This window comes from Myxocyprinus asiaticus, chromosome 4 (genome assembly GCF_019703515.2).
Source record: "Myxocyprinus asiaticus isolate MX2 ecotype Aquarium Trade chromosome 4, UBuf_Myxa_2, whole genome shotgun sequence".
Taxonomy (NCBI): domain Eukaryota; kingdom Metazoa; phylum Chordata; class Actinopteri; order Cypriniformes; family Catostomidae; genus Myxocyprinus; species Myxocyprinus asiaticus.
This window is the reverse complement of record NC_059347.1, coordinates 4,366,583-4,385,632: the sequence shown is the minus strand read 5'-3', so window position 1 is coordinate 4,385,632 and position 19,050 is coordinate 4,366,583. Positions and strand designations below refer to the sequence as shown.

Genomic DNA, 19,050 nt, shown 5'->3' with positions numbered 1-19,050 from the left:
GCCAGACATGGAGATTCCAGAGGTCTGGTCACGGGTGCCAGATGGTGCCCAGTCCCTAAGAAGGAAGTTCCTTCCTCAGGGGAATTCGTCGGGGGGGGCAGCTGTCGCGAGGAGCGTGAGGTCCGAGAACCATGTCTGGGCGGGCCAGTAGGGTGCTACCAGGACAACTGTTCCTCGTTCTCCCTGACCTTGCACAGGGTCTGTGCAAGTAGGCTCACTCTACTTGTGGGGCCTCACGGTGGGGCGGAGCTCGAGGTGCCACACCATGTCGTGGCCGTGCTAAGTCTAAGGACATCGAAGCACTTACCTGGCTCCTTGTGACCACCCCGGAACAGCCTGGGATGGGGGAGGAAGAGGCCTGTCCTTGTGACCCGTGGAGCCTGTCACATCGGGGGTGGATTTGTGCCACAGCTGGGCGCTCAGGGGCGGGAGACCGCCGCTGGAGCGCCAAACCTGCCAAATAGAGTGGTGGACGGTGGTCGTGATGACAGCCGTGCACACCGGATACGTGGCCCAGGGAACAAGGAAACCGCTCTTGCTGAACTCTTGAGTACTGCAGCCACTTGGGCATGCAGCGCAATTAAATACAAAAGGTAGCAAAAAGACGGAAAGGTCTGCTTACCAGCTCCAGAGCAGTGGGTTTCATCGTCCCTGGGTCGCCCATTTCAAGGGCGCTTTGAAGCCTTTCACGGGTTCTGGGTGGCCGCGAGACGGGTAGCGTCTGCTTCCTGCGGTCGGCTCCACGCCGGGGTCGGGCCGAAGGGGCGGGCTGCGGCGGAGCTGGTGCAGTCACTGACGGGGGATGCCCTTGGCGACGAGTAGACGGGGTGCGGGATCTTGAGCCACGCCGGGGCAGGATATGCCGGCTAGCCTCCGTCTACTGCTCCACCGTCCAGAACTGCTGGGCAAAGTCCTTGACGGTGTCGCCAAATAGGCCAGCCTGGGAGATGGGGGCAGCAAGGAATCATGTCCTGTCGGCCTCACCCATCTCGACCAGGTTGAGCCAAAGGTGGCGCTCCTGGACCACTAATGTGGACATCGTCCGCCCGAGAGACCACACCGTGACCTCCGTCGTTTGGAGAGTGAGGTCGGTCACCGAGCATAGTTCCTGCATCAATCCCAGGGCGGAACTACCCTCGTGCAGTTCCTTTAGCACCTTGGCAGACTTGCAGGAGAGACGACGTAAACCTACAGGCCTTGGACAGGGGCTTTGGGCACCCGCGCCAGGTGGCAGCACTCTGCGGGCATAGATGCACCATGAGTGCCTTTATCCACTGGGGGATTGCCGAATAGCCCTTGGCCACCCCACTATCGAGGGTAGTGAGGGCGGGGAAGCTGAAAAGATCAGGACTGGGCAGTAAAAAATGCCTCCCATGACCTTGTCAGCTCTTCATGCACTTCCGGGAAGAAAGGAACGGGGGCGTGGCGTGGCTTTGAGCGGCGCCACGAGCCCAGGAACCAATCATCGAGCCGCGAGGGTTCAGCGAAGAGCAGAGGGTTCCACTCTAGCCGACGCTCACAGCTGCCCGGGAAAGCATGTCGTCATCTCCGTGTCAGCCTGTGACTGGGCAATCATCCCCGAAGCGAGGCTTCTGCGTCCGACTGGATGAGCCCGCTCTCTGCGATGCTGCACTCGAGAGCTCATCACTTTCGCGGGCTCCGAATAAGAGGTCGAACTCGCCATGAGATGAGCCGGCGGACTCATCCGGAAGCCCGATCGGGGCAGACGAACATGCTGGGGAATGGGAGGTCTGCAGGGGGATACCCGGTGGAGGCGGTCCCATTGGGGTCCCCAAATCGCCCCTAGTGCTAGCCACGCTGGCCTCATACCATGGGTAAAATGACCAAGGCGGGGAGCCTCTGGGGTGGCTTGCTTTCTTACGAAGGCGAACCGCGACCGCATCGTTGCCATGGACATGTCTTCGCAGTGAGAACATGACCATCCATGAACACTGTCTCCACATGAGCAGTGCCCAGACACGAAAGACAGTGATCGTGACCATCAGAAGGCGAGAGATAACGAGCGCAACCAGGAATAACACACAATTGGAAAAGCATCTTTAAAAAGACACGTCTTTAAAAAGACGTTCCGTGTGTGCCGCTATTTTAGAGAAATATACTCTTTTAGAGAAATATACTCTTATTTCTTCCGAAGCGCCCAGGGGCATTCTCTGCATTGCACTGCCGTCAGATCCAGCAGGGGTGAATGAACAGTCGTGGGAATTCAGCTCAGTGAGCATGAAGAGAAAATCTGAATGAGTGGTTGCATACCAGCTCCTTTTAAACCCATATGTCCGGGGGAGTGGCATGCAAATACCACTCGCCAATTTACATTGGCCTTTTATCAAAGACCAGAGGTGTCTCGGGCTCCCAAGAGTGACCCCTAGTGTCACTACATCGACACAACGTCGAATGAGTGACAGATAGGGAACCCTGAATTTTCCACTTCTTAATAAGTGATTGAAGAGTACTGACTGGCATTTTCAAGGCTTTGTATATCTTTTTATATCCTTTTCCATCTTTAAAAAGTTCCATTACCTTGTTAAGCAGGTCTTTTGACAGTTCTTTTCTGCTACCCATGGCTCAGTATCTAGCCTGCTCAGTGCATCCACGTGAGAGCTAACAAACTCATTGACTATTTATACACAGACACTAACTGCAATTTAAAAAGCCACAGGTGTGGGAAATTAACTTTTACTTGCCATTTAAACCTGTGTGTGTCACCTTGTGTGTCTGTAACAAGGCCAAACATTCAAGGGTATGTAAACTTTTGATCAAGGCCATTTGGGTGATTTCTGTAACATTATGATTTAAAAAGGAGCCAAACAACTATGCGATAATAAATGGTTTCACATGATCACTATCCTTTAATAAAAGACAGTTTTTTGCATGATCAGTCATATTTTCAAAATCAATGCCAAAATGTCACAATTTTTGCCAAGGTATGCAAACATTTGAGCACAACTGTATATATATATATATATATATATATATATATATATACTGTATTCGTATATACTGTATATATACTATATATACTGTGTATATACTGTACAAATCAGTAGCAAAATTGCTACTGTGTGGTTCCTCTGTGGAAATCAGAATCAGAATCAGCTTTATTGCCAAGTATGCTTACACATACAAGGAATTTGTCTTGGTGACAGGAGCTTCCAGTGTACAACAATACAAAAACAATACATAAACAGCAGCAAGACATAGATAATAATAAAAAATACAAAATAGTTATACACATACGTACATACACACACAGACACACACATACATACACACATACACATACGTAGTGCAATCTAATACAAATCTGTTATCTGTTATGTACAGTGTAAATACAAATCTGTTATGTACAGTGCAAATGTTTTTTTTTTTTTTTTTTTTTTTTCAGAGGAATGAAATGGCAGAAGAGGTTGGATGTGTTGGATAAATATAAAAAAAGACTAAACTGTGTATTGCACACAGTTATTGCTCAATGAGGCAATTTAACTGTTGATGAGATGGATAGCCTGAGGGAAAAAAACTGTTCCTGTTCCTGACGGTTCAGGTGCTCAGAGCTCTGAAGCGTCGGCCAGAAGGCAACTGTTTAAAAAGGTACAATACAGTTGGTAAATGCAACTGTATTGCAAATTCATGGACATTTGTAATTTTATAGTGACTTCAATTAATAACCTAGAACTTGTTGCAATGAAGCTTGGTATTTTAATCTATAAGAACAATGCATGGGCACTTGCTTTGGTGTTGCCACCCCTTATAGTCCTCATGCCTCCCCATAAAAAAATTTAAAAAATCATAATAATAATCTAGATTGGCCCCTGGCGATTATTCACATTTAACTATGAAAAATTATGCGATTAAATATTTTATAGACTATTTTAATCAGCCAGTACACTTTCATTGTATGGAAATGAGCAGCTCAGACATTCTGTCTTACACCTTGTTTTGTGTTTACCAGAAGAAAGAAAATAATATGTAGTCTGAACAAATTGAGGGTTAATAAGCAATATCAAAACTTTCATTTTTGGGTGAGCTATTCCTTAAACTTGAAGAAAAGCCTGGGAAAGACTGATGAGGAACCAAGGTGGCAATGAAACAGAAAAAAATCACACAAAATTTAGGAAAGAACTCAAATGTACACAATGTTCCTTAATCCTTTTTTCCCCCTCTGTCTGGAAGTGGCACAATTCAACTTGACACTGATGAGGTTCATCATGTTCACAATGAAACCATGTTCTAATGTCTTGTCACAAGAGGCCTGTGCTACCAACAAGGTTCTTTAAGCACCCATTTTATTACCTGTCTGGGTCGTCTCCAAAAAGAGCACTAAAAACACAACATACAGAAATAACAATGGGTAATACCACACTTAGCAAACTTCAACCACCCAATCCAAACCACATCAATTTTACTGCCCAGAGGTCTCAAGACCATTAGATCGGTGTTGGAAGGATTGTCCTTCCACAGCATCCAAGTAGAATATACCACATTTGTGCTGTTTTGTTTACTCGCATTAGATCAAAGATTACAGCTGCTGTAGAGTTGTTTCTACTCTGCAGTACATGTTCATGTCCCCAACATATTTCTAAATTAGATAAAAATCAAAAACATTTAAAGATGCAAATCACTAATATGAAAATTTTGCATTTTCTTTTATCACAACATCACAATTACTTAAACATAGGGAAATTTTTTTAATATTTTCAGTACTTTGGTTTGAGCATATGTTGTTATTTTACCATGTCCTCTGGTGCTATGCACTAAGGGCGATTAATACTTCTGTGTTGAATCTACAGCGTAGCCTCTCTGTTGTGCATTTATAGTTCTGCACTGGTGTTTCGGCATTGATCTGTGAGTACACAGCCAAAATACTAGTGAATTGAGAACAAATAGCTTAATTTCTGAAATAAATATATTATTTCATTATATTTCATAAATGAACAAAAGCAAGTAATTTGTAGATTTTAAAGTATTTATTAAATTATTGTAGCAATACAAGTTCAATTATGTGAAGATTTGATATTTAGTTACATATTATTTATTATACATGTTGCCAGCCATGCAACATATATAAGAGAGAAAATCAGGCATATACTGTATCATTGATACTGAGTCGCTTAAACAATGAGAAATAAATATTTTGGCATACTTTGATGCTCCGCGTTGGAAAAAAAAAAAAGATTATCATCAAATTGATTAATTACTAATAGTTAACTACTAGAACAACACACAATGCATGCCGTTTTATAGCTTAAAAGCTGGACTTTACAATGCATATGTGCAATATGACCAACTCTTAACAAGTGCTTTTTAATTTGCTAACAAATTCGTAGTTTTCTGTTTTCATAACTTATACTAAATAAGACTATTTCCTATACATCATACTGTCAAACACACGGTCAAAAATATTGCTTCACTAAAATGCCAAATATACAGTACTGTATATCGAGTCAAGGCTTTAAAATCGTAGATTTGCAAGTTGTAAACACATGTAGCTATTTGTTGCATTTTCACTTGTAAATTAAAGAGAAATATAAGATGTAGAATAGAGTAGAAGATGCTCCTGATTAAAATGAGCCCAAATAAATGATGATGTGTTGGTTTTTAAATAATCTTGGAGAAAATGTGACACTACTTCAGATATCTTTTTAATCATCCTGGGGGACAGTCACTGTTTACAAAGTAGACCAAGCAAAGATGATCTGTGTAGACACGTTCCAGTTTTGGAGAGATGCGTCAGGCCACGACTCGATGCAGAAGTATAAATCGCCCTTGACTTCAAACATGAAAAACTGGCAATTTATTGCAGAATATTCCAGGTGCTTCATCATTGTCTTCCTTTCTGTAACTGAAATATTTCAAACAAAACATGCTCTTGGGAATTATGTTTTAATTGGTAATGAATTTATAGGTTTGTTCTACGTCCTCCATATCACTTTCAATCCTGGTATTCTTTTGTTATATCCCTTAAGCCAATTTTTTAATGACATCATCCTACAGGAATCGACATTTTGGTGAGCAGTATTAGAATTTGATGAATTCTGTGATGATTTGTGGTTCTAGTTGGTTTGGTTTGAAACACTCCACCCTGTATGATAAAATTACATAAATCTGTATGATGATATCAAAATTTCGAAGTCACATTCAACCAAAAAGTGTACAGATCTGTTCCTAACATGCATACTAAAACATACTCAATATGGTTCTGAGAACTCCTTAGTTTGTATGACTTCTACTCTGACCTGAATAAATACATGAATGTATGAACTAGTGATGTCCAGTACGTGAACGAATCGTTCTTTTGAACCGGTTCTTTTTAGTGAACGAGTTGAACAAGTTCACCAAATCGGACTGAATCGTTTGAAACAGTTTGCATCTCTAGACAACACTGATCCACAAGTTACTCTATCTTAACCTGTCTCTCGGATGTGCCTGACACTCCGAATCGAAATAAGCCGATAACCGGGAGTAATATGATCCTAGAACTGGTTAACTGCTTTTGCCAACTCTTCTTTGCAATTAACTGCTCCAACTAGTTCACAAATCGGACAGAATGCTCAGGTTGCAACAGCTCTCGAGTCAACAGTACATTGAACTGAGAATCGCCTCTTTCTGAGGTGTCTGACATACTGAGAACTGATGAGCTGCTGACATGGAGCAAGCATGTGATTAAGGGGTGAAATGTCTGTTTTAGGTGTATTTTGCTGAACAACAGAGAGTGTAACAAATAAAACATACTGGAAATATGTTTATAACTTGATTGTATTACTGTTTTATCAATGCATGAAGATGATCCAATCTACAGCTCTTGAGTCAACAGTACACTGATCCAAGGACAGCAGCTCTTGAGTCAACAGTACACTGAGTCGATCACAGAAGTTTGTGAGTCACCAGTACACAGAACTGAGAATCGCGACTTTTGGACATAATACTGAGAACTGCTGATCAGTGAGCTGCTGATGAGCATGCGTGAACCGAGGACTTGATTGAGGGGAGCGAAACGTTTCAGTCGAGAGATGTAAACAAATTTTACTATAGAGTATTGTGCATGCAGATTATATCTGAAGTTGTGATGAGCTGGATCATGGTTTCTGTAAAAAAGGTTGAGTTGATTAAGACTAGTTTAATCACTTTTTATGCTTTAAACATGTGTAGAACATCCACGTTTGTATATCAGTGTCAGTGTTGGGTGGTTTAGGTGCAAAACTTAATGTAGGATGTATTGTAAGATCAATAAATGAAACACTGATGACAATAAACACCCTAATTATATACTACGTTATATATAGTGACGTAATTACGTGATGACGTAAATAAACTGGTGAATCGTTTTTTTAAACCAGTTCATTGAAACGAACCGTCCGAAAGAACCGGTTCGTGGAAAAGACTCGGTCTTCCCATCATTAGAATGAATGTTACATTTTTAACATTATTTAAACTTGATGCAAATGTAGATGTAATTGGTGATGTTTTTTGGGAATGAGGACTGACACATTTTAATCCATGTCCATTTTGATAAAATAGCCCATACACACATGACTTTCATAAACTTACATAAATAAAAAAATAAATAAAATATAAGCAAAACCTTGTCTCATAATAAGGTGGACAGCAATAGTTATCAAAGTAGTAATCGTCTTTAACGTTTTTAAGGCGGGGCTTAGCGAAGTCCATAACACATGCTAAAGTGAAAACTGTATAAATGTTAAAATTACTCATAGTTAAACCCTACATAAAAAAAATAATAATAAAAACAAATAAAAAAAAATAAAAAAAGATTCATAAATTGTAATGGTTAACAACAATTACAATTTCCACTTTGAATGGTATAATCTGAGAAATATCCTTTCATTCTTGTGGTGTGCATCCTCAATTTATGTTGGGCATCGTCATCTTACTGAAATGATTCCAGAAACAGATGAGGAAGACTGTCTGATCAGACTAATTCAGTGTGACCATGTTATTCTTCATTGCGAAACTCTGTGCCGCTGAGCCCACAATACAGTGATGTTAATTAGAGTCAGCTGCGGAACTGCTCCGTGAAACAGGGAGAAAGAAAAAAAAAAGAGCCTTATTCCAAACAAATCAAATATCTGCCTTGAATGAACACCAAAAACAGGATGTGGCAGAGCAATTCCACTCCAGCAGAGCAAATATATTTGTCAAGTCACACTTGCACACAGTTAAAATGAAGAGACTTTGACACAACTGTGTTTGTTTTTCTTGTCTTCCTGTCTTCATAGCTGAAGTGTTAGACCAGCTACAGTAAACCATCTTAAACAAAATAAGACCAGCATCCACATTATGATGGTTTTGCAGGTCATTTTGACCCATTTTCAAAATGGTTCTAAATGATTTCATAAGCTCTGCAAGACCAAGGAAGGGATCAAATCAAGCCCGCACACATATTTCAGACAAAACACTTTTAGTTAAAGTTTTCTAAGGCAGACCAAAATAGAACATTAAAGAAATAGTTTACCCCCCAAAATTTTTATTCTTCCACAATTTTCAAGAAATATTGAAGAATATTTACACACAGCTCTTTTCCATCCAACAACAGTTCATGGAAACCACATCTGTCAAGCTTCAAAAAGGACAAAAAAGCACTATGAAAGTATCATTAAAGTAGTCCATATGAGAGATGTTCTGTCTTCCAAGTCACATAAAGCCATAGGGTGGAGTTGTGTAAGAAACAGGCTAAAATGTAAGTTGTTATTTGCTGAAAATCTTCTACAACCTCACCTCTCAAATCTCAATCGGGTTTGCATTTAGATTAAAAATGGCACGTAAGTGAGCCGTGCCAGGTTTAGCATCTTTGAAACCAAACATCGTAAGTTCTTGTGTTTGTCGTGGCTAAACCTGATGCAAACCTTACTCTGCTTCTGCGGAGACCTAAATGTTGGTCTGTTCACACAAAGCTATTGTATGGCTTCAGAAGACTTGGAATATAGTGCATCATGCGGGCAACTTTAATGATATTTATGTTTTTTTTTTTTTGGGAGCTTGAGAACTGTAGTCACCATGATCCATTAAGTATGGAAAAAAAGCTGCAAAAAAAAAAAAAAAAAAACACAAACAAACAAAAAAACACTTTTCAACATTTCTTCCATAGAAAATATAACAGCATACAGGTTTGAAATGACATCACAGTGAGTTAAAGGAATATTCTGGGTTCAATACAAGTTAAGCTCAGAGAGCATTTTCCAGCAGCAATATTACCCTGTAGCTCAAGACTGGTTGCCTACTGAAGCTAAGCAGAGTTGAGCCTGGTCAGTACCTGGATGGGAGACTTTCTGGGGAAACTAAGGTTGCTTCTGGAAGAGGTATTAAGGAGTCCAGCAGGGGGTGCTCACCCTGTTTTGTCTGAAATGCAGACTGTGTAGGCTCTAATGCCCCAGTATAGTGATGGGGACACTATACTGTAAAAAGGCACTGTCCTTTGGAGGAGACGTTAAACCAAGGTCCTGACACACTGTGGTCATTAAAAATCCTAGGACACTTCTCGAAAAGAGTAGGAGTGTAACCCCGGTGTCCTGGCCAAATTCCCCCATTGGCCCTTATCAATCATGGCTTCATAATAATCCCCATCCATTAACTGGCTCTATCACTCCACTCTCTCCTCTCCACCGATAGCTGGTGTGTGGTGAGCGTACTGGTGCACTATGGCACACTGTTGGTGGTTGAGGAGAGTCCCCTGTTTACTGTGTAAAGCGCTTTGAGTGTAGTGTCAGAAAAGCGCTATATAAATGTAACGTTCATTCATTCATTGTGGCATAATGTTGATTACCACAAAAATGTTTTCTTTAAAAACAGAAAAAAATCTGGGTTACAGTGAGCAGGGTTGGGAGGGTTATTTTTGAAATGTATTCCACTACATATTACAGAATACATGCTGTAAAATGTCATTTGAAACGTATTTTGTTAGGTTACTCAAGGTCAGTAACGTATTCTAAATACTTTGGATTACTTCTTCAGCACTGGTAGATTTTTTCACTTGTTTTGACTATAAAAACTCTGCCAGTACAGTAAGACAAAATACACATGTTAAAAATACATTCTCTGAAAAACTGAAATATCTTATGCAGTGTTGTTTCTAAAACAAGATCAATCAAACTGATTTTGTTTTAAGGATTTTTAGATATTTTTACAGGAAAACAATACAAAAATTATTATCAAGAATATGATTTTTGCCCTAATATCAAAGGTCTTACTAGAAAAAAAGAAATTATGATCCAACGTGAATTTTCTTGATAAAAAAAAATATTGGGGTCAATTATTTCTTTAATTGGTGCCTTAGAAGATCCCATTAAAATAAAGAACTAATAACTAGTGGACGTCTTTAACCAAATCAGCAACACATCCATGCTTGCTGTGACACTTACTTATAAAGGCTGTCAGGCTCCAGGCACTTGAAAATGAGTGAGTAGACCATAGTATGAGGATGCTCTCCACTTCTCCGTCCTGCTACCACACATGAGGAGCCCAGGCCTGAGAAAAGATCATCCATGAGACTCAGAACCTCTCCTGAAACAGAGAGAGAAGCATTCCTGATAACCCCGAGGAAAACAAAACACCATGTTGTTATTTTAGAACCTGACAGAAAAGACCAATATACATTACAAATGACTGTATGACATTTTGACCATTGTGGCAATGGCACAATGCTGCTAATAGCAGTTAAACAAATAAGAAAACTTTCAGGTCAGCTTTTGGGAAAATAATAACAGACCAGCGTTTACTGCAAATGCTACCGGGCATGACCTAAGAAAAAAGCAAGCAGCAAAAACAACTTTTGACGCCTCTAATTTTAGTAACTCTAGTGCTAGACAAATACACATCGCATCAGTTTTTAACACATTCCAAAGTACATATCCAAACAGCAGAACGTGTCTGGGTTGCACGCCCTAAGGGAACAGTAAAGAATGGGCAGCTGAGGGGAGGTCTAGAAAAGGGGGACTGAATGAATGAATGATTTAGCCATTTTCCCAGAAAGTGCAGTGTTATATGAAGGAAGCTTCCCAGATGCATTCCCACACCTCAAGAGTGCCCACGCCAAGATCTCTTTTTACAAGGTCCCAAAACCCACTGCTTTCACTTTGTGGGCCACCACGTCTAAATAAGTTTTGTATATTTTACAAACTTGATATTCATTAAATGGAAAACAATGGAATAGCAACCCCACATATATGACCACAAAAAGGCCCGTGTTGAATAATCCCGATGATGGAATGCTCTTAAATTCATGCATAGTTTCCTCTCTTCCAAGAAGCCCACACTGCTTATGTTCTATATGGCACAAAGTTTCTCCTGCACTCCCCTTGAAGCTGACAGTCAAAACAATGCCGTATAAATATTCCATATGCTATATGCAATGTAATATTATCCAAAAGATTGTGGGAGGCCGTAATGACAAAAAAAGCATAGCCTGCTTTAACCCCTACTGTATTTGTACAGTATGCCTCTGTGTGCGGTAAGCCTTTAGATTTTCTGTTATCGGTTTACTGCATCACACTAGAAAATTTTATTAAATTGATCCTTTGTGAAAATGTCTAAATGTGAAAAGATGTGTTGCATGTGTTACTTCTCATTCAAAAAGATGTATCCAAATTCTGAACTTTAGCATGTTGCATCATTGTAACGATGTAGGCAGGCAGGACAGGCAAGTGCAGTATTTATTGTAATCCAAAGAAAACCAAAACAGACATAAGAAATAAACCAAAAACTTGACTAGACAATGATTTAATAAATGAACAGACTAAGAGAACAAAGTTACACATAAACAATACTAGACAACTGACAAAGGCAAATATGTGGGCTTAAATACACAAGTACTAACAAGGTTAACAAGACTAGAAACAAGACAACCAATGAAATGACAGAACTAATAAACAGGTTAACAAGACAATGAAACATGAACCAATACCAAAGCAAGACTAATAAACTAAAGAACAATCATGACAGGACACATGAAACATGAGGGTCATATGACAGGACAAGTAAACCACATGACTAGACACATGACAGGAAACAGGAACAAGGAAGTGAACTAAATCTGAAATGAAAAGACATGAATACAAAACATGAACAATATACACATGACTGACAGGCGTCAAACCTGTTGAAGCACTTCTTAAGGATTTTTAAAAAATGTTTAAATTAGGGCTGTCGACATTAACATGTTAATTTAGTGTGATTCATTCTATGAAAGAAAAAAAACAAAAACAATAAAACATAAAAAATAGCGCAATATGTAAATTACAGAATATGCCTTGATGTTATTTTGCATTCCACAGTCAGCAGGGGCCAGTCAGCGCAGTCTCAGCTTGGGGCTTTACTGTACCATAGAAAAAGCAAGAGAAGGCTTTACCTAGAACTCCTTGGGTTTTACAAGCAACGTGCCTCAACAAACCAACGAGAGCAGGGAGCATAAATTGAATAAGGAGCATTTCACGAATGACATGCTTTTGCATTCAAAGACAGCTGGACAGAGCTAAACAAAATGCAGGGATCTTGAGATAAATTTTTCAACGTTTCAAACATTAAGAGAATATGTATGACACGTTTTACAAAGACACACACATTTCTAATAGCACAGATGGACCACGTCCTGTGAGAGACTGACAAACTCAATTTTAAAATGGATTGCTGCCCAGTGTAGGCCAATAATAAGCTTATGTTCAATGTTATGGAGAAAAAACACACAATATATTGATTATTAATATATTGCTCGGCACGCTAATCAGTGGCATGATCAGCGTTCCCCCGGGAACAATCAATGTTCCCATGGAAATGGCGATCATGCATTCTGGCCGCGCATACGAGACATGAGGGTGAACTCACCAGAGCAGTACCACCCCCCGATAAACTTGGGACTCAGCTTATGTGAGGGGAGTCGGAGTGGGATGTCCTTAGAGGACAGCCAAACCTTCTGCCCACACAGGTAACCTGGGGCCTTAGCCCGGTGCTGGTCCGCCGACCTCTTAACACGAGCACCAGTCCATATGAGGGCTTCTCTGGTGGCTTTCCAGGTGTGTCGGCACCTCTGGATAAAGGCGTGGGCAGACATGACCTGTACGTCGGGTTCTTGTGTGGAGAAAAGAGGGGGCTGATAACTGAGGCTGCACTGGAAGGGTGATAAACCCGTAGATGACATCTGCAAGGAGTTGTGGGTGTACTCAACCCAGACTAAATGATCGCTCCAAGAAGACGGATTATGGGAGGCTACACAGCCTCTCACGAAGGAACAGGCAGCAGCTGGAGGAGCCCAGCTGGAGGTTCATAGGATGTCTTATTAGTCGCACAAATGGGGCAAGCAGCTACAAATCGGCGTACATCCTGCATTAGTGATGGCCACCAGAATCGCTGTCTAATGAACGTCTGGGTGCGAGTCGCCCCTGGATGACAAGCGACAATGGATGAGTGACCCCCATTGTAGGACGTGCATTTTGTAGCACAGCATGGACTTTAGCCTCCACCTCCCGGGACACCATGCCCACCACGCAAGTGGCGGGTAGAATGGTATCCGGTGGGGCGGTGGAGGTCTTGACCTCAAAACATTGAGATAGGGAGTCGAGCTTGACGTTTTTAGAGCCCGGGCGATAAAACAGGACAAAATTTAATCGTGTGAGAAAACGTGCCCAGCAAGCCTGTCTAGAGTTGAGGCGTTTGATGCTACGAACATACTCTAGGTTCTTATGATCTGTCCAGACCACGAAAGGTACCCCCAAACCCTCTAACCAATGACGACACTCGACCAAGGCCAACCGGACAGCCAATAATTCTCAGTTGCCGAAGTCATAATTCTGGTCAGCTGGTGCTAAGCGGTGCAAAATTAATGATTAAAATTTTTAAAAAAAAGAACACAGATGCATCTTTCCATCCAAGGGAGAGCACTGCGACAAAACTGCTCCAACACCAACCTCAGACGCATCCAACTCCACCACGAACTGACTTTCAGGGTCGGGAGTAATGAGGATGGGTACGGTAGAAAACTGCTCCTTTAATTTAGAAAATGTGGCCTCAGCTCATGGGGACCAACAAAAGTCGGAACTGACTGTGCATGAAAAGCACACTTCTCCACCTTGACAAACAGCTGATTCTCTATCAGTCGCTGAAGCACCTGCCTGACGTGCTGCACATGGTCCTGGATATTCTGGGAGAAGATCAGAATATCATCAAGATAGACAAACACAAAACGATCGACCATGTCTCTAAGCACATCATTCACGAGCCCCTGGAAGACGACGGGGTGTTGACCAATCCGAAAGGCATGACCAAGTATTCAAAGTGCCCCTTATGGGTGTTAAAATCCATCTTCCCCTCATCCCCCTTCCTAATCTGGACAAGGTGATAAGTGTTGCGTAAATCCAACTTTGTAAAGACGGACGCTCCCTGCAAGAGTTCGAAGGCTGAGGACATCAATGGCAAAGGATAATGATTCTTTACCATGATGTCATTCAGTCCCAGATAATCTATACAGAGTCTAAGCGAGTCATCTTTCTTCTCCATGAAGAAGAACCCTGCCCCTCCTGGCAACGAGGAAGGGCGGATGTGACCAGCTGCCAGAGAATCACTAATATGCCTGTTCATGGCCTCCCTCTCGGGAGCTGAGAGCGAATACAACCATCCCCGAGGCGGTGAGGCGCCAGGAAGCAGTTCAATTGCAAAGTTGTACAGGCAATGAGGAGGAAGGGTCGCAGCGCAGGACAGGCTGAACACCGCCCTCAAGTCATGGTATGTCACCGGTACTCTGGATAAATCCGCTGGTTCATCCGGCAACAAAACAGAAGACTGGACATGGGAAACAGCAGAGTTAAGACAAACAAACAATAAGGTCTCCAAGCAAGAACAGTGTTGGTTGACCAGTCTATGTGTGGGTTGTGCATTACCAACCAAGGACGCCCCAACACTACCGGTGCCGATGGAGATTGGATCAGGTAGACGGACAATTACTCCGTATGATTCCCAGAGACAAAGGTGACCGGCTTTGTAGATTGAGTGATGACGGACAGTGGTGTGCCACTTAGGGTGTAAGCGGTTATGTGTTTATCCAACTGGACCATAGGAAGCTGCCACTTAGAAGCCGTAAAGTTCCCTTCAGCTCCAGAATCAACCAAGGCAGAAACCATGTCACAGGCAGGTCCATACTGCAGCCGGGCCGGGAGAAGTGTCTGAGTCCAGAGATTTTGTTCAAAGGTGGAGCGCTCAGCAGTAACCCCTCTCCTACCGACAAGCAATGTATTTTACCGGACAGGAAGCAGAGATATGATCAGAACGAGCATAATAAAAACATAGTCCATTAACAAGACATCGCTGCTTTTCCCTACATGAGATTCGGGTTCTAGCAAAGATACTGAGAACACGACAGGCTTAAGAAGGGTGTGAATTAGAGGAGAACAGGTTGCTTGGCACGCTAATCAGTGGCATGGTCAGCGTTCCCCCGGGAACAATCAGTGTTCCCATGGAAATGCTGATCATGCATGCCGGCTGCGCCTCCGAGACATGAGGGAGAGAAAATTACAAAACAAACAAAACACCAGAGCTGTGACACATAGGTGAATATCTCTGTGTGATTACAGGCAATGTCCAGGTAACCACAAACCATTGAACAATCTGTGCGGAAAACAGTGCCGAAACAAAATTGATGTTAAATGTTCCTCTGCATGTTATTTTGCAATTTTAGGTTTCAACCACAGATGTCACTAAATAGCCTAAAGTTCTGTAATGCAGCTTTAAATAATTACCCAGTTAAACAGTTATAATAATATAGAACTAAGTATAAAGTAAAATAAGAACATCAATAAAAATAAATTAAAAAAAATTAAGAACATTGCCATCGTATGGATTTTGTAGACTTGGAATTTAGCACACAAGTTGAATGCACTTTTTTCTCCACATAATTCAGTGTAGCCCTGGCCGGAATTATGTGGAAGCTTGAGAAGAATTTACAGAGCATATACATATACAGTTACGTTTGTTTGCAGGAGTGCAAGCCACCTGTTTTGCATTAAAAGTTAATTATACTGAAAGTGTCGAAGCGCCACCATGCAAGGCATGCAAATACAGAAGCATCTCTTCAGCATGGCCCGTGATGAGAGAAGTGACACCTTTATAGCACTCCTAGCTCTGGATCAAAAGACAGCCTGCTCCAAATGAATGCGACTGTCAGAAAACAAGCCAGTCAGAGCAGCCCAGAGCACAAGAACTGTGTGAGATCTGTTCAGTTCATTTCCTCATACTACAAGTAGACAAGAGGTCAAGAAGTGCTTAAAATTGACTACGTATATTACAGTGCCTATTCCTCAGTCTATTTCCCTCATACTGACACAAATATGCAAGGAATGCACAGATGGAGCCAGATTCTGACAGCCCCCTGACTGCTTCAAGCCGAGAGAAAGTACAAAAGGGAAATGGGTATGAGAGCTTTTTGCAGGTAAGGCAAAAGGAAATGGAAAAGAACCGTGTTTTATGTTTCTGGATGTGGTTTGGATTGAAACAGTATCTTTGTATGTTTTGATAATCAGAATAAATCAATAGGCCGATCCGTGACTGGGAAGGAGGAATCCAGCCACTTGTGGGGCTGTTTTGGGGGGGGGGGGTGTTTGCTGGTTATCATCACATACTCCAGCAATCCTGAAGGGAAACAAAGAAAGTAAAGAGAATTCAATAAATTTTAATAAAGTCTTTCTAGCAAGTCAGTCCATTGTTGGCCGTCTTTAGAGCACTCCCGGGAGACTATTTCCAGTCATGACAGTGCAGCTCCTATCTACTTAAATGAGGGAACACCGAAATCTCAAAAACGGTTGGTCAAGATTACGACCAAAGAGCATATTTCAAATAGGCAGTAAAATCTGACAATGCTGGTATCATAAATTGTGCTTTTTTTTTTTTTTTTTTTTACCTCAGATTACAAGGACTTCCTTTCTACATCCATTGACCGTTGGGCACTAGAGCTTCTTGGTTGGGTGTTCCAATTTCTCCCATTCATTTTAATAGAAGTGGCCCGTCTCTGCTAAATAGTCTCTGATTTTAAGTAGGAAATGTACATTCAAGTTCAAAATGATCACCCACAGCTGCTTTCTTACTTTAGAACTGGACGGATTATCAGAGCTGAAAAATTCTAACTATATCTGAAACACAACTGACTTTTAAACCATTTATCACTTCTGTCTATAAGTAATAGTGCACCCAAAAAATTAAAATTCTGTCATTGTTTACTAACCCTTAAACTCCTTTTTGGAACACAAAAGGATCATTTTAAGACACTTAAAAAAACTCTTGATGTAGTTCTTCAAGAGCAAAGTGACCACATCTGTCAAGCTCTAAAGGGGCTCATTAACAACTAATAAGTAATTTACAAATGCATTATTAATCATTGATATGTTATTGGTCCTTGTACCTTCGGATAATTTGTTTTTTATTTTTTGTGTTCAAAATGTAATAACCAATAAACTGACCGTTTACTCATTTTCCATCAAGAAAGAATTTGTTTCATGTAAGAAATAGAAAAACAATAATTCAGCTCAATTTCTAATTTTTACATTCAAGTGCATAATATAAGTGTGTAATTTGATTATTCGATTTGCATAAGTGGATGGATCATGACACGGCCATTTCTACTGACTGGTCAACCTGCAGTGTCATCTGCTCTTCCTCATTCCTTTTCTTCAGACTAAAATCCTTTTCACACGGGATGTGGTGAGCGCTAAATAACCACAAGTATATTGCGTAGCCTACATTGAGGACAGCTTTTTTTTTTTTTTTTACAGTCAATGCATTGCTCACGTTATGGTTTCAGGTGCGCACATTGCCATGGCTACAGTCAGAAAGGACTTGATTTTGCCCGATATGTTCATCTTTATTCATACCTTATTATAGTGAAATATGGGGGAGTAAATTTGTGTCCTTATATGTGAAGAAGCATAGAACAGAATTAACCATACATTTTTAATGGCTACAAATAGTTTTAATCATGAACTGATTGAAAAAAAATGACACCCTTATATATTATTCAGTTGTCTCTCTTTAAAATCTGGGCTACACGATATTAATACAGACAAGATTTTACCATCACTATTTGCGTTCAACCATTACAAAATAAAATATTATATTTTATGGACAGCAAATTTGTTTAAAACTTAATGGGAATTAGGTAAAATAATTGTTGTACATGAATAAGGCTCTTCTAGCCACAATTTGATTATGGCTTTTAATATTATTGCCCCATTATAATAGCTAGCCTTATTAATATTAGGCCTATTCCCCATGTGAGTGTCTTGGATTTTTGGCTTGATGTACCATCAATGTGATTCAGTTTGGATGAATTAGGCAACACTTTTAATACACTTTTGCTGTACTACATTTACCTTTTTGATACAAAAAATAAATAAATAAAAACATTTTTGTAATAAAACAGATGATCAATAACTCGGATGATCAATAAATTAATTTGACTAGGGATTAATGTATTGAGTGCGAGGGGCCGTTTTCAGGTTCAAATGGGTAGGTCTAATTATTTCATTTATTTATTTATTTTTAATAAACCAAGCAAAATGCAACTGCACGTCAGCCAAAGTAAATCAGGAACTAGGTGGATAGGCGGTAAGTGATGAACTGTGCGCTGCTCGGCGCCCCGACAATGAACTTGACACTTGCCGAATAAAGACTAAAAAGCAAAAGGTGTAACTATAAATTAATAATAATAAAATTAAATTAAATTAAAAGAATTAAAAATAAAATATACACAAACAATGAGTACTGAGCCCCTACTCTCAAAAAATCCCATGGTCAGTTAGGTTAGGTCTGTGCACAGCATCTCAATTCATAATCATGCTAATTTTCCTTTTGAAAAAAAAAAAAAGAATAAAAAAAACACTGCCAGCCCAGCCCACGGTGACAAAAGCGAGTTGGTGAGTGCAATGGTGTCCTATCCAGGTGTCCATTGCTTGATGAGATTGCAATAAACATGCATGAATCTTTTTTTTTTTTTTTTTTTTTTTTTTAAAGAAATATTAACGTCTATCTGCAAAAACAATCGGCAAA

The 19,050-nt window shown here is 40.7% G+C and overlaps 1 protein-coding gene across 1 annotated transcript in view; it reads right to left on the bottom strand.

Annotated features, from left to right (window-relative positions):
* LOC127435466 (astrotactin-2-like) overlaps window positions 1-19,050 on the bottom strand; it is a 716,076-nt gene that overhangs the window by 16,968 nt on the left and 680,058 nt on the right. Inside the window, exon 20 of the mRNA XM_051688999.1 lies at window positions 10,392-10,533. Coding sequence (XP_051544959.1) covers window positions 10,392-10,533 — 142 coding nt within the window. The remainder of the gene's footprint in view (window positions 1-10,391; window positions 10,534-19,050) is intronic.